Consider the following 12,103-nt stretch of genomic DNA (forward strand, 5'->3'; position numbering starts at 1 on the left):
ATTAGTTTTTGGTGGGTGTGGCTTGCATAGTTTTTGCTCATTTGCGTAATTAGTGATTTTAGAAAAAATGGATATATATTAAAAACGACTACACACAATTTGATGAGATTTGCTACAAATGTTGATCACACCAAGATATATCAGCAGTGGGAACCATTAAGGGTGACATGAAAGATAAATGCTAATTTGCATATTTAATGAACTTTCCTAACTAGGGATATATGTCTGATTTGACTCGATCAAAATTAACCAAACTTGGTATGTATATTAAAGATACTATGATTTAACATTATTGAAAGTCATAAGCGTTTTAATTTCAGCCAATTTCTAATTTGCATATTTCATGAACTTTGTTAATTAGGAATATATATATTTGAAATGACTGGACCAAAGTTGATGAAACTTGCTACATGTATTGAAGCCACTATGGTACAACATTTTTGAAAGTCATTAAACATTTTTACTTCAGCCAATTCCGAATTTGCATATTTAATGAATTTTCCCAATTAGGGATATATATCTGAATTAACTTGATTGTAGTTGTTCAAACTTACTATATACATCAAAGATACTGTGATATAACATTATTGAAAGTCAAAAGACATTTTTACTTCAGCCAAAACCTAATTTTAATATTAAATGAATTTTCATAATTAGGGATATTTATCTGAATAGACTTGATCAAAATTGATGAAACTTGCTATGTACATTAAAGACTCTATAATACAATATTATTGAAAGTCATCAAGCATTTTCTCTTCAGCCAATTCCTAATTTGCATATATAATGAACTTTCCTAATTAGAGATATATATCTGAATTGACTTGACCTAAGTTGACAAAATTTGCTACACATATTGCAGATACCATGATAAAACATTACTGACAATCACTAAGCATTTTTACTAAAGCCACTTCCTAATTTACATATTTAATTAACTTTGCTTATTAGGGATATATACCGGGATTTACTTGATCAAAGTTGGCAAAACATGCTATGTACATTGATGATTATACCAGGTACTAGGTCAAAACAATATCGAAAGTCATTTCACATTTTCATGTCAGCTAATTTATAATTTGCATATCTAATGAGCTTTCACAGCTCGGCATATATGGCTTGAAGGACTTGGCCAACGGTAATTACACTTGCTAGATAAAGTGGTGATACAATAAGAGCAGTCAAATAACTTTAATATTTTTATTTCAGCTAATTACATATTTGTATACTTCATGACCTTTTAGAATTAATCGGCGGTGATTATTGTTCATTATGTTGATCATAATAATTTCAATGAAGTTGCAAACATGTGGCAAAGGTTCAAATTTACACATAACTTCAATATATAATGAAACACGTGAGCATTTACAGTTCATATCTGGTTGTATTTTGGGGTCAATTTTTCCATTTTTGGTCAAAATATTTGTTTCTCAATAGTTACTCATCTGATAGCTTTGATATTTGGTATACAGGCTCCTAGGCTTTATCTTAATGTAATATATTGAAATTATGATGAAATCATCCATTTTGTATTTTACAGCTAATTTTGACACTTTTGGTCAGGCCATCCTGAAATGAGCTATCAAAGATATCCACCTTCTTCATCAATACTGGTACATGTGTCACAAAAAGTTATTCTCTACATAACACAGCAGAACTGTGTCAACTGTTTGGTCGCTTGTTTTTTGAAAACCACTGGTTAGACAGCTTTAATGTTTGGTTTACAGGTCCCTAGGATGACCTCAGTGAGATAACTTCATACAGTCAGGAAATACTTAATTTTGTATCCATGTCTATAGTAGCTTCAGGGACTTTGGCCCTATGTTTTATAATAGTGACTTATGACATCACTAATACAAAATAAACTGATTATAAGTCATACATTAATGTTAGAGGTCATCCAGCCCAATGGGCTTACAAGTCAATTTAAAACAAAATAAAGCATCATAGAGGGTCTAAGGACGAGGACAGTAATGAACTGGAGTTAATTTGAAAACTAATAAATAAAGTTAATCAACATCTTATTTGTGACAAACTTTGGAAAGAAACATTTGCAGCAGACACTGCGTCGACTAATTAAAGAAAGTCTTTTCTGAAACGTTTTCCCAATATATTTTGCCGTTAAACTGGCATTATTCACCATAAGATAACATAATTTTTGCATATCATCAAAAGAGGAAAAACCCTGATTTGTTAACTCAACCTTGTGATACAAGTGTTGACAATAATCATCATACATAGGACAGTGAAACATAAAATGCAGCTCATCCTCGATAGCATTTAAATCGCACAATCTACAAAAATACGTCTTTCTATAATCTCATTTCGATAACGCCCCCTTTCAATTCGTAAAGGAAGATTGCCAAAATAGAGTTGTACAAAAAAGGATCTTTCAGTACTTGACATATCCAGTGACAAATATTTTTCCTCACCAAACTCAGTCTTGAATTTCGTAAATGTACGTAATTTTGGCTTATTTAACACATAAGTGTACCAATGCCCCGATAAGGTGAACCAAATGTACATTTGTTTTGTTTCATCTCTTGAATATCTTTTACATTACAAGGAGAGATGTCGTCTATTTCTAAATTATCGAAAATGTTATACATTTCTGATGCCCAGTTATTACTACTTAAAGCCCCCACTCAATTATCAGATTTATCTAATATAAATATTATTTCCTTGATAAAATATTCAATGGAAAACAAAAGAATGACAAACTGTTAATGGGCTGTTGACACATTCGCTAATGCGAGAACCAGGTATTGAGAAGGGCGCCTTTAAAGGCAGAGCCTTCCTTTAAAAGACGCGAAGCTATGGCAGCGTTCATTGTGCAAGTGGACACCAAACAGGCAACAAGCGGGCACACGCTCCTGAAAATGCCACTTTTTAGTTTTCCCCGGCCGCAAAAACACAGATAGACTGCCAAGCGGTCAGCGTGAAGTTGCTGCCGATCAAACTCTGTTGTTATATTCAAAGTCTAACACAACTCGAAGACAATTTTTAGCTCTCATTTGGTATACCAAAGAGAGCTAATCGTATAAGGTGAATCATTTCATTTGCATCTCATTTACATGTCGTCTGTGTGTATGTATGTATGTAAGTATGTATGTATGTCTGTTAGTCCGTCCAGACCAAAAACTCCTAAACCGCAGCAACTACCAGCTTAGTATTTGGTGTACAGGTGCACCTAGGGGTGGAGATGTGAATTTGTTCAAATGAACATGTCAGTGTCAAAAATATGCAAATGAGGTAAAAAAAAGAAAAAATCCTGCAAACTGCTAAAACTCGGTAACCGTTAGTCAGATTTGGTTGATTCCGCCAAAGGTAAATTTCGTTAACGTTCACATTACAATAAAATGCTTCTGTCATGATCTCAAACAATGGAAAGAAGAAGATTTAAACTTCTTTTGCCGAGTCATTTTTAGCGGATTCATTTTAGAAGAAATATTTATCACTGCAGTTATTTTCGAAATTACTTTAATCACGGTCCCTCCACAATTTGTGCTTTAATCGACAATATATTGCCACTTTTATGACAACGTTATGTGATAAGTCATGCAGAGTCCTAAGGTCATCGTACATGACGTGCATGGCGGCTATGCTTTTGCAATGACAATGCAATCTAAACGTTCTCGATAATATCACAGGTTATTTGTCCTACTTTGCGCCAATGTTTTCGACCTAACACGGTCCCTACCATATGACATGCATTGCATTTACAACTGTTGCGTTATTTTACTCAAATGAGAATGAAATCGTTGGGTTTTAACAATACCGTAGCTGCTACGTGCTACCTCTCTCCATATGGTGCAGAATAAATGTGACTGTGAGACCGTATTTAGTATCGATTTGGCCCCTTGACCATCATCTGCTTGACAATTATGCCACGAACGAGTAACAAATTACAACTGCGTAGACATGATTTTTTTCGTAAAAACGAACTCATCAAATAAATCACTCTTTTTGATTGCGTAGGGTTTATCAAACACATAACGCAACTTCGGAATGATTATGAAGAAAGGAAAGACGAAAAATACAAGATCTGGGTTTTCGTAATTAATTTTATTCCCATGGTAGCTGTCATTTTTTGGTCTTTTCATTCTATGCCTGTGTAAAGTGGTTAAAACAATAATACAGTGAATAAATGTATTTAATAAAAGTTTGTTGCCAGACTCCGAACTCGCATTTGTGAATTCATTCAGAATTAAGTACAACGCAACTCTGAAATTGCCGAGCCATTCCCTCTATATGTGAATGTTCCTTTTTAAAACTTTAAATGTTTATTTAGTATTCTGTATTTTCGCATGACATGCTCATCGAAATTGCAGGAAAGCTGCGTAAAGCCTGCCTGTAGTTGATTTCCGCCAGAGCAGAGGTAAATTTTGATTGGATTTGAACATGAATTCCATCTACAACTGTCGAGTTATTGTACTTAAATGGGAATTAAATCGTTGCGTTTTTAACAATAGCGGATACGTGTAACCTCTCCGAACGGTGCGGGATAAACGTGAGACCGTATTAAGCATCGATTCTTCGGCCCCTTGACCATCATCTGCTCGACATCTATGCCACGAACAAGAAACAACTTCCATCTGCGTAGACATGAGTTTTTCGTAACAACGTACTCATCAGCTAATCACTCTGTTTTATTGTGTAGCGTTCATCTAACGCATAACGCAACTTCGGCACATCATAAGAAAAGGAAAAGACGAAAAATACAAGATCTGTGTTTTTGTAATAAATTTTATTTCCTATGCAAGCTGTCGTTTCTTGGTGTTTTTTAATCCTATGCCTGTGTAAAAAGGACGCAAGGGTTAAACAGTAATAGAGTAATCGGGCAATATATGCATGCAGTGTAATAAAACAGATTATTGCCAAACTGAAAGTTCGCAGACACATGAATGAACAGTGTTTCTGTTTATTTTGTCAACAATACCACTACTGTACATACTACTTTCTGTATCGAGATTCAAAATATTTCAGAAGGAAAGAATGTGATTTTATGTATTAGCAGTTACTTTGTGGCATTGGGCAAGACCATTGGATAATAATTTTCTCATGGACATCCACAGTGAACAGCGCATGGTGAACTCGATATCAATAATGCAATGAGTTTAGCTGGGCGGTTTTGGAGCAACAACATATAATCAATCGATCTTTTCTCCAAATGTTTGCACGACAAAACATTGACTGGGCAAAACGTTGCTACATTTTATGATAGTAGAAGAAAGGAATTGGAGCGTCAAGAACATGACAAAACCGCGACGTAATAGGAGTATTGTATGTACATTACAAAGGGCACTTTTGAACTTCTTTCCATTGCGAGATGAGCTGCAAGGGTCGTGTTTTCGACTCGTTTTGGACGCGTCTCGGATGCCATCAAAAACCAGCCGAGTCTGAACGCAAGTTTTGCTGTATAATGTACATGTCCGTACATTTAAAAAGAGTACAAAGAAAAAACATGCAAGAAATGCTTCTAGGTACCCAACTTACCCTAGATCGTTAGGTGAAAACTTGTGACCGTGATTGTAAACTCAGAGGGCGGGACAAAAGCAAACCTTGACAAAAGGTCTCTGCAGCAACCAACTTGGGGTTATTAACACCTCGTCAATTGCCACAATACTGCATGTTCTTTTGTTGTACTTGTCACAACTGCTGCGGCAACAATTGTTCACTTACTGCAGTTACCGCAAACGAGGACAAAGAAAATCAACAGCTAACAAAAGAGGTGTTACCGCGAAGTTACCGCACCAGGAGTTACCGCAACTGCGCGGCAAAAGCTACAAGTTATGTGGTTCTGGTACTGTATTAACTCGTACATGATATGTGTATTAGCACCAATCCACTGTGTAGGGGTTACATTTTCAATGCGAGATTCTTTTGATGCCGATTCTAAAGTTAAGTCCCCGTTCTCACTGGTACTAATAATCTGCTTTTCTCTAACATAGGAATTCATGGTTTTTTGGTAAAAAATCTACAATGTCCAGGTATTTCTCACCTTTACTATTATTACGAGTTTGTATATATGCTAATGGTTCTAGATCTGCCCTTGGTTGAACTCGAGACGACAGGTTCAAAGAATTTTGATTGGGAAGTCCGTTGACTTGTTTGTTCAATAACTGGTGAAGTGGCGTTGGTTCAGTTTTCCCTGGAACACTTGGGTCCGTCGAGTTGTTGGACAAAGTCTATATCTGGTAGCGATGCCGTAGGCTTTGGGTTGGTATGAGGTGCTGAAATGAAGTTTATGTTATTATCACCGGTGGGAGTGTTTTGTTTTGTTGTAGTCGAAATTCCGCATGCATCAAGCTGAAGATTTGCTATTGCTGCCTGTAGAAGACGGCGTTGGGCCAGAGGTTCAACCTTCATTTGGGCAATGTCGCTGTCTTGTATAAGTTTTACTGCTGGTAAGCAAGTAAAACCAGAATTCGCAAGTAAAGTCAAAGTAGAAGATGATACATAATTCTTTGTTGCCCATTGTTGCAGCTCTGCATCAACCATACACGTAAGACTATCATCATTTGGTCCGCTATTTGAAATTGGCGCAGCCGGAGTTGTAAGAAATAATGCTGAAGGAGTCCCTGAACTTTTTGGCGTGTTCATGGCTTTTCATGTAGAAAAGGTGCTGGTTAAACAGGGGAGAAAAAGAGTCAAAACTGCCAATGTCCGAAGTATGACTCACCCTTACGACAGGTTTCCGTGCACTCTTTACTGTTGGTGAAACAGGAACAGTACGCAGTAATACACAATATTTGGCTGGATAGTGGTCTGATAGCGGAGCTTTCCTCGGGCATACAGGCGTTTTCTCCTTTGAGAAAAACAGGCTGTTTGCACACTGGCCAGCAGCAGCACACTAAAATATTTTGTAAAAACTTCCAACAAGAAACTTCTGTTCCCATTATGAAAAAATGCAGCGTTACCAAACAGCATATCACATCTGTGGCATACCCATGATCTCTGAAATTGAATCCAGCTGCCCTGCATTTAAAATCAGTTAAAAGAATTTAACTTAACTGTATACACTTATTCTCAAGAAACCCAAGTCTGGTGTAGTTCGTAAATCCAGTGAACAGGTGCGTTACCAAGTTCCATGGCCGCATGAGTATGACAATAGAACTGAAAATAGTAGTGGTGACCACTCATATGCTACCTTGTCAATGGCAGCATTAGTGCGTGGAGAGGTATACATCATCCACCATGTTGAGCCACATGCCACCAGGCTTGCCAGAGCCGACCACCTTATCGAATTGCTACATTTAGCAGAGATTTACCAATGGGCCGACATCAGGCAGTTTCATTGCACAGTCCTGCGTTCAATTGAAACAGGAGAAAGCACGTGGCAAGATAACTTTTCCAGGGAAAGGGCTAGATGTTTACATGTCAAGTTACCCAAGGGCACAATGAGAGCAAATACCTCCTACAAGCAGAAAATAAATCCAACAAGATATTGTGCTGACTACCAACTTGGGAAATGCAAATTCAGCAGTGATCACAGCAATCAGGATGGTGTAGTTGAGCACCATATCTGTCGTTTTTGCCTGCGCATCCGTGACCTACATCTGCCCCATCCACCAAATGAATGTCCACACAAGCCAAAGAAGCAGAACAAGGACTGACTCATTGACACCTGCATCCAGACTGATCTTTACACCACTGTTGTAGACCATTCTATTACAAGCAGCACCATTGAGACGGCTGCCAGGTCATTGTCAACATACTTTACTAAATCTAACTCTATCTTAACCAACATGTCATCATGCAAGGACACAGATGATCCTGCCACAGATGCAGATACCCAGTTTTTTATTAATTTCCCCTCAGATGGAGCCACTAGAAAAACAGGCACACACCACCCCGCCACAGTTGCAGCTATGGAGCCCACTATCAATAACCCCTCAGTTGGTCAGAAAGTCACCACAGTTGCAGCTATTGAGTCCACTATCAATAACCCCTCAGTTGGTCAGAAAGTCACATACAATCCTGTTTTCATGACAACCACTCAGCTACCACCTACTTCTAATTCAGACACAATTGCAGCTCTACAGGACATGAACTCTGCAGTCGTTGTTCCAGCTACACATATCCATCCCTCAGATACCATCTCCACCAGTGGTGACAGGACTAAAGGCTTGCAGCCACCAGGTACAGTTAATCGCCACCCACAAGCACAGCAAATGACTAGCACGGTCACAGTTCCCAAACCTCCAAACAATAACGGTCACTCTGATGATTACTTTAGCCCAGCATTCTGGTATGCTGACACAAGTGTTGACTACGCTTCAATGGACAACTTTCCATCCACACATCTGTACTACAAGTTCCAATACCCAAGTTATACCAACTTTGACAATTCCGATACAAGAAATCACCATAGACATGATGATACTGTTGGGTGTTTGCCAGCACACTTAGACTTTCAGAAACTAATTACTACCCACAGTATGGTAACGGCCTCAGGTTTTCCAAACTTCAGCAAGCTCAGAATTCCTGTACCATCAACCTTCGACATTGCTCAATGGCGCCATGACCTGTCGCACTACAGTGACAACATAATTGTTGACTTCCTACAATTTGGTTGGCCTATCAACTACACATCAGCACTTCTCCCCAGAGGTCACAACAAGAATCACACCTCTGCATTAGCCTTCGCATCCCACATCGACACTTACATTAAGAAAGAGACAGACTTCGGTGCCGTGATTGGTCCCTTCACGTGTAATCCGTTGAATTTGCCTCTCACCACATCACCACTTTCCTCTGTGCCAAAAAAGGGCTCTTTGGACAGAAGAACTATCATGGACCTCTCTTTTCCCTTCAGAGACTCTGTCAATGATGGCATCCCTTGTGACACTTACCTGGATGTTCCATTCAGACTACGCTATCCTTCAACAGACAATTTGATAGCTATGATAAACAAACATGGGCCTTACTGCCTTCTATATAAATGTGATATACGTCGCTGTTATCGTTGGATCCCAGTCGACCCACATGACTACCATTTGCTTGGGTTACAATGGAGAGACAAATTGTACTTTGACACCAAACTACCATTTGGTCTTCGCTCTTCAGCCATGGCCTGTCAGCGTTGTACTAATGCACTAGTTTACATTTATCAGAAAACAGGTTACGACGCCGTTAACTATATAGACGACTTTGCTGGTGCTGAAATACCTTCCAAGGCAGAGGATGCATTCAACAAGCTTACTAACGTTATCACTTCACATGGTTTCACATTGGCAGAGGAGAAATCTACACCCCCTTCGACCCAACTAGTCTTCCTTGGCAAGCTTTTTGATACACCTACCATGACAATTAGCATCCCCTCATCCAAACTCAGTGAAATACGTGAATTGTTGGATGTGTTCACTCAGAAGAAGAAATGCTCGAAGAGAGAACTGCAGTCCTTGGTTGGGAAACTAGCCTTTGTTGCAGAATGCATTCGCCCAGCCAGACTTTTCATTGCTCGCATGCTTGCCTTACTCAGGTCTATCAAACGGATGCATCACAGAGTATACCTCAATGCACAGTTCCGCAAGGACGTCAGGTGGTGGCAACTATTCATGGAAACTTACAATGGCATCAGTATGATTCCAAGCACTACATGGACAAACTCTAATGCTATCTCTACCGATGCATGTGCAACAGGTTGTGGAGGCTGGTTACAACTAAATGACATCACCGCTTCTTTCTTCCACTCAGAGTTCCCACAGCATTTAGCTCACAGTAACATAGCTATGCTAGAGATGCTTACGCTACTAGTAGCACTCCGCACATGGGCCACAACTTTAGCTGGTTTGCGACTTCAGCTACATTGCGACAACGCCGCATCAGTATCAATACTCAATACAGGCAGGGGTAGGGACAGTGCCCTGCTCTCCATTGCTCGTAACATTTGGCTGGTCTGTGCCAGGCACAACATTCAAGTTAGGGCCTTCCATATACCAGGGAAAATGAATGTCCTAGCTGACCACCTGTCTCGCTGGCATTTGCACAAATCACACCAGGCTAGCTTTCTTCAACTTGCTGGGAAAGTATCACTACATGAAGCTACTATTTCACCTTCTGACTTTACTATAAATGACATAATTTGATTCTCTTCCAGGGCACAATACAGCATGGTCCAACCTGCAAGACCTTGTCAAATCCATTCAGAAGGCTGCCTTCCGTCCAGGCACGCAAAAGAACTTGAAAACTCAGCTGGACACTTACCTTCGCTTCTGCTACAAGATGCAACGCACACCTTTTCCCACATGCGGAGAGACTTTGTCAGCCTTTGCATGTTTCCTTTCACAGACATTCAAGAGTTCTAAGTCAGTTCGTAACTATGTTTCAGGCATTTGTACTTGGTCAAAGTTGCTAGGTCACCATTCACTGAACTTGTATAATATTGATTTACGATTAACACTTCAAGGTTTGGATAAATCTATGATTGCATTGCCGCACCCACGGCAACCTTTTTTACCACAGCATCTACTTAGCATGCATCAGCTCATAGACTTGAATGACAGTAAAGATGCCACTATTTGGGCTTGCATTACCATTGCCTTTTTTACCTTTTTGCGTAAATCTAACATGGTACCTCTTTCAACCAACAAGTTTTCACCACTAGAGCATTTAACAAGAGGCAATTTTCAGTTTTGCTCTCAAGGTTTGCTAGTCTCCACCACTTGGTCAAAAACCAGACAGAAACATGATTTCAAGCATACTATCCCACTAGCTTTGCTGCCTAACTGTGCCGTTTGCCCAGTTCTAGCATACTGTAATATGTTAAAGTTAATCCCCGCCCCTCCGTCCTCACCAGCCTTTGTACTGCGTCACCATGGCGCTCTGAGGCCACTTACTCAAACCCAGTTAACTAGCCGTTTTCAAGTGCTTATCACTAAGATCGGTCTCAACCCTCTAGATTACAGTTTTCACAGCCTCAGACGAGGGGGGGCTACTACAGCATCCTTAGCAGGAGTTTCAGATTCTTTGATTCGTTTACAAGGGGACTGGCGCTCTATGGTGTACAAAGACTATATTGCTGTTCCAGCCACTGAGCGTTTCTACATTACTGAAAGCATGGGTTCTCTTTTCCAGTAGCCTAGCCAGTCTCTCTTCCTTGACAAATTCAGAGGAGGGGGGGGCTGTAATTATAGCAGTAGTTTTCTCCCATCTCACGTCTTGTTTGGCAGCTTTGCCTTGGTGGGGTGCTTTATGTAATCGGTTACTTTCAATTTTCCTGTTCTAGTGTTTTTCTATTCTGGTTATTAAAGCACCTCCAGTTCATGCCAAACGGGACGTGAGTGGGTCCTTTTCTGAATGCTTAGTTTTGTGCGTGAGCAGTGTGCTTCATCTTAAATGGAGTAAGAGCAATTGTGTAAAATTTGATGGAAGTTCATGATCTCAAATTTGGTTAATTGTTAGTTACGGTAGGGAGCCCTCTAGTGGCTGGGTCCCTCAGCTGCTTTCTCCCATGATGCTTTGTAGCACGCCATTTTGTTGAACAGTCACATTTTCTCCCACCCGGACTTCCCTACCCTTTTAACCTACCTTTATACAGTACTTTATATGTCTCAGTCTGCTTTTGTCAGATTTATGCTAGCCTTTTCAGTGCTTTGCCTTTCTGAAATTTTGTCTGTAACAGAAAGGTGGGGTGCTTTATGTAATCGGTTACTTTCAATTTTCCTGTTCTAGTGTTTTTCTATTCTGGTTATTAAAGCACCTCCAGTTCATGCCAAACAGACGTGAGTGGGTCCTTTTCTGAATGCTTAGTTTTGTGCGTGAGCAGTGTGCTTCATCTTAAATGGAGTAAGAGCAATTAATTGACATAAGTGCTTAACAAAATTGGACCAATAATTACTTTCTTTATGAACAAGTAAAGTGTTAGTAAAACACTTCATTGACAAATATTTTATGCATGGCTACACATGTAGTGATAACTTACAGTGTTTTTTTCTCATCTTTATCAGACATATCACAAACTAGGAGAAACGCATAAAGCCATTGATACTTTACACCAAGCTGTGAACACTCATCCGGACTGTATCAACTCAGAAGGTAACCTTTTGATATTTCAATCATCATTCATTTTTCATAAAGGTAAAAGAGATCATCATCATAA

General features: G+C 39.4%; 1 protein-coding gene across 6 annotated transcripts in view; it reads left to right on the top strand.

Annotated features, from left to right (window-relative positions):
* The window catches only part of LOC139139392 (general transcription factor 3C polypeptide 3-like), a 500,706-nt gene that overhangs the window by 178,032 nt on the left and 310,571 nt on the right, over window positions 1-12,103 (top strand). For all 6 annotated transcript variants that reach the window (XR_011553793.1, XM_070708296.1, XM_070708298.1 and 3 more), the window contains exon 7: window positions 11,952-12,039. Coding sequence is in view for 5 of the 6 variants with exons in the window: in XM_070708296.1 (XP_070564397.1) it covers window positions 11,952-12,039 (88 nt within the window). In the remaining variant the exon portion in view is untranslated. The remainder of the gene's footprint in view (window positions 1-11,951; window positions 12,040-12,103) is intronic.

The sequence above is a fragment of the Ptychodera flava genome, chromosome 8, assembly GCF_041260155.1.
Source record: "Ptychodera flava strain L36383 chromosome 8, AS_Pfla_20210202, whole genome shotgun sequence".
Taxonomy (NCBI): Eukaryota; Metazoa; Hemichordata; class Enteropneusta; family Ptychoderidae; genus Ptychodera; species Ptychodera flava.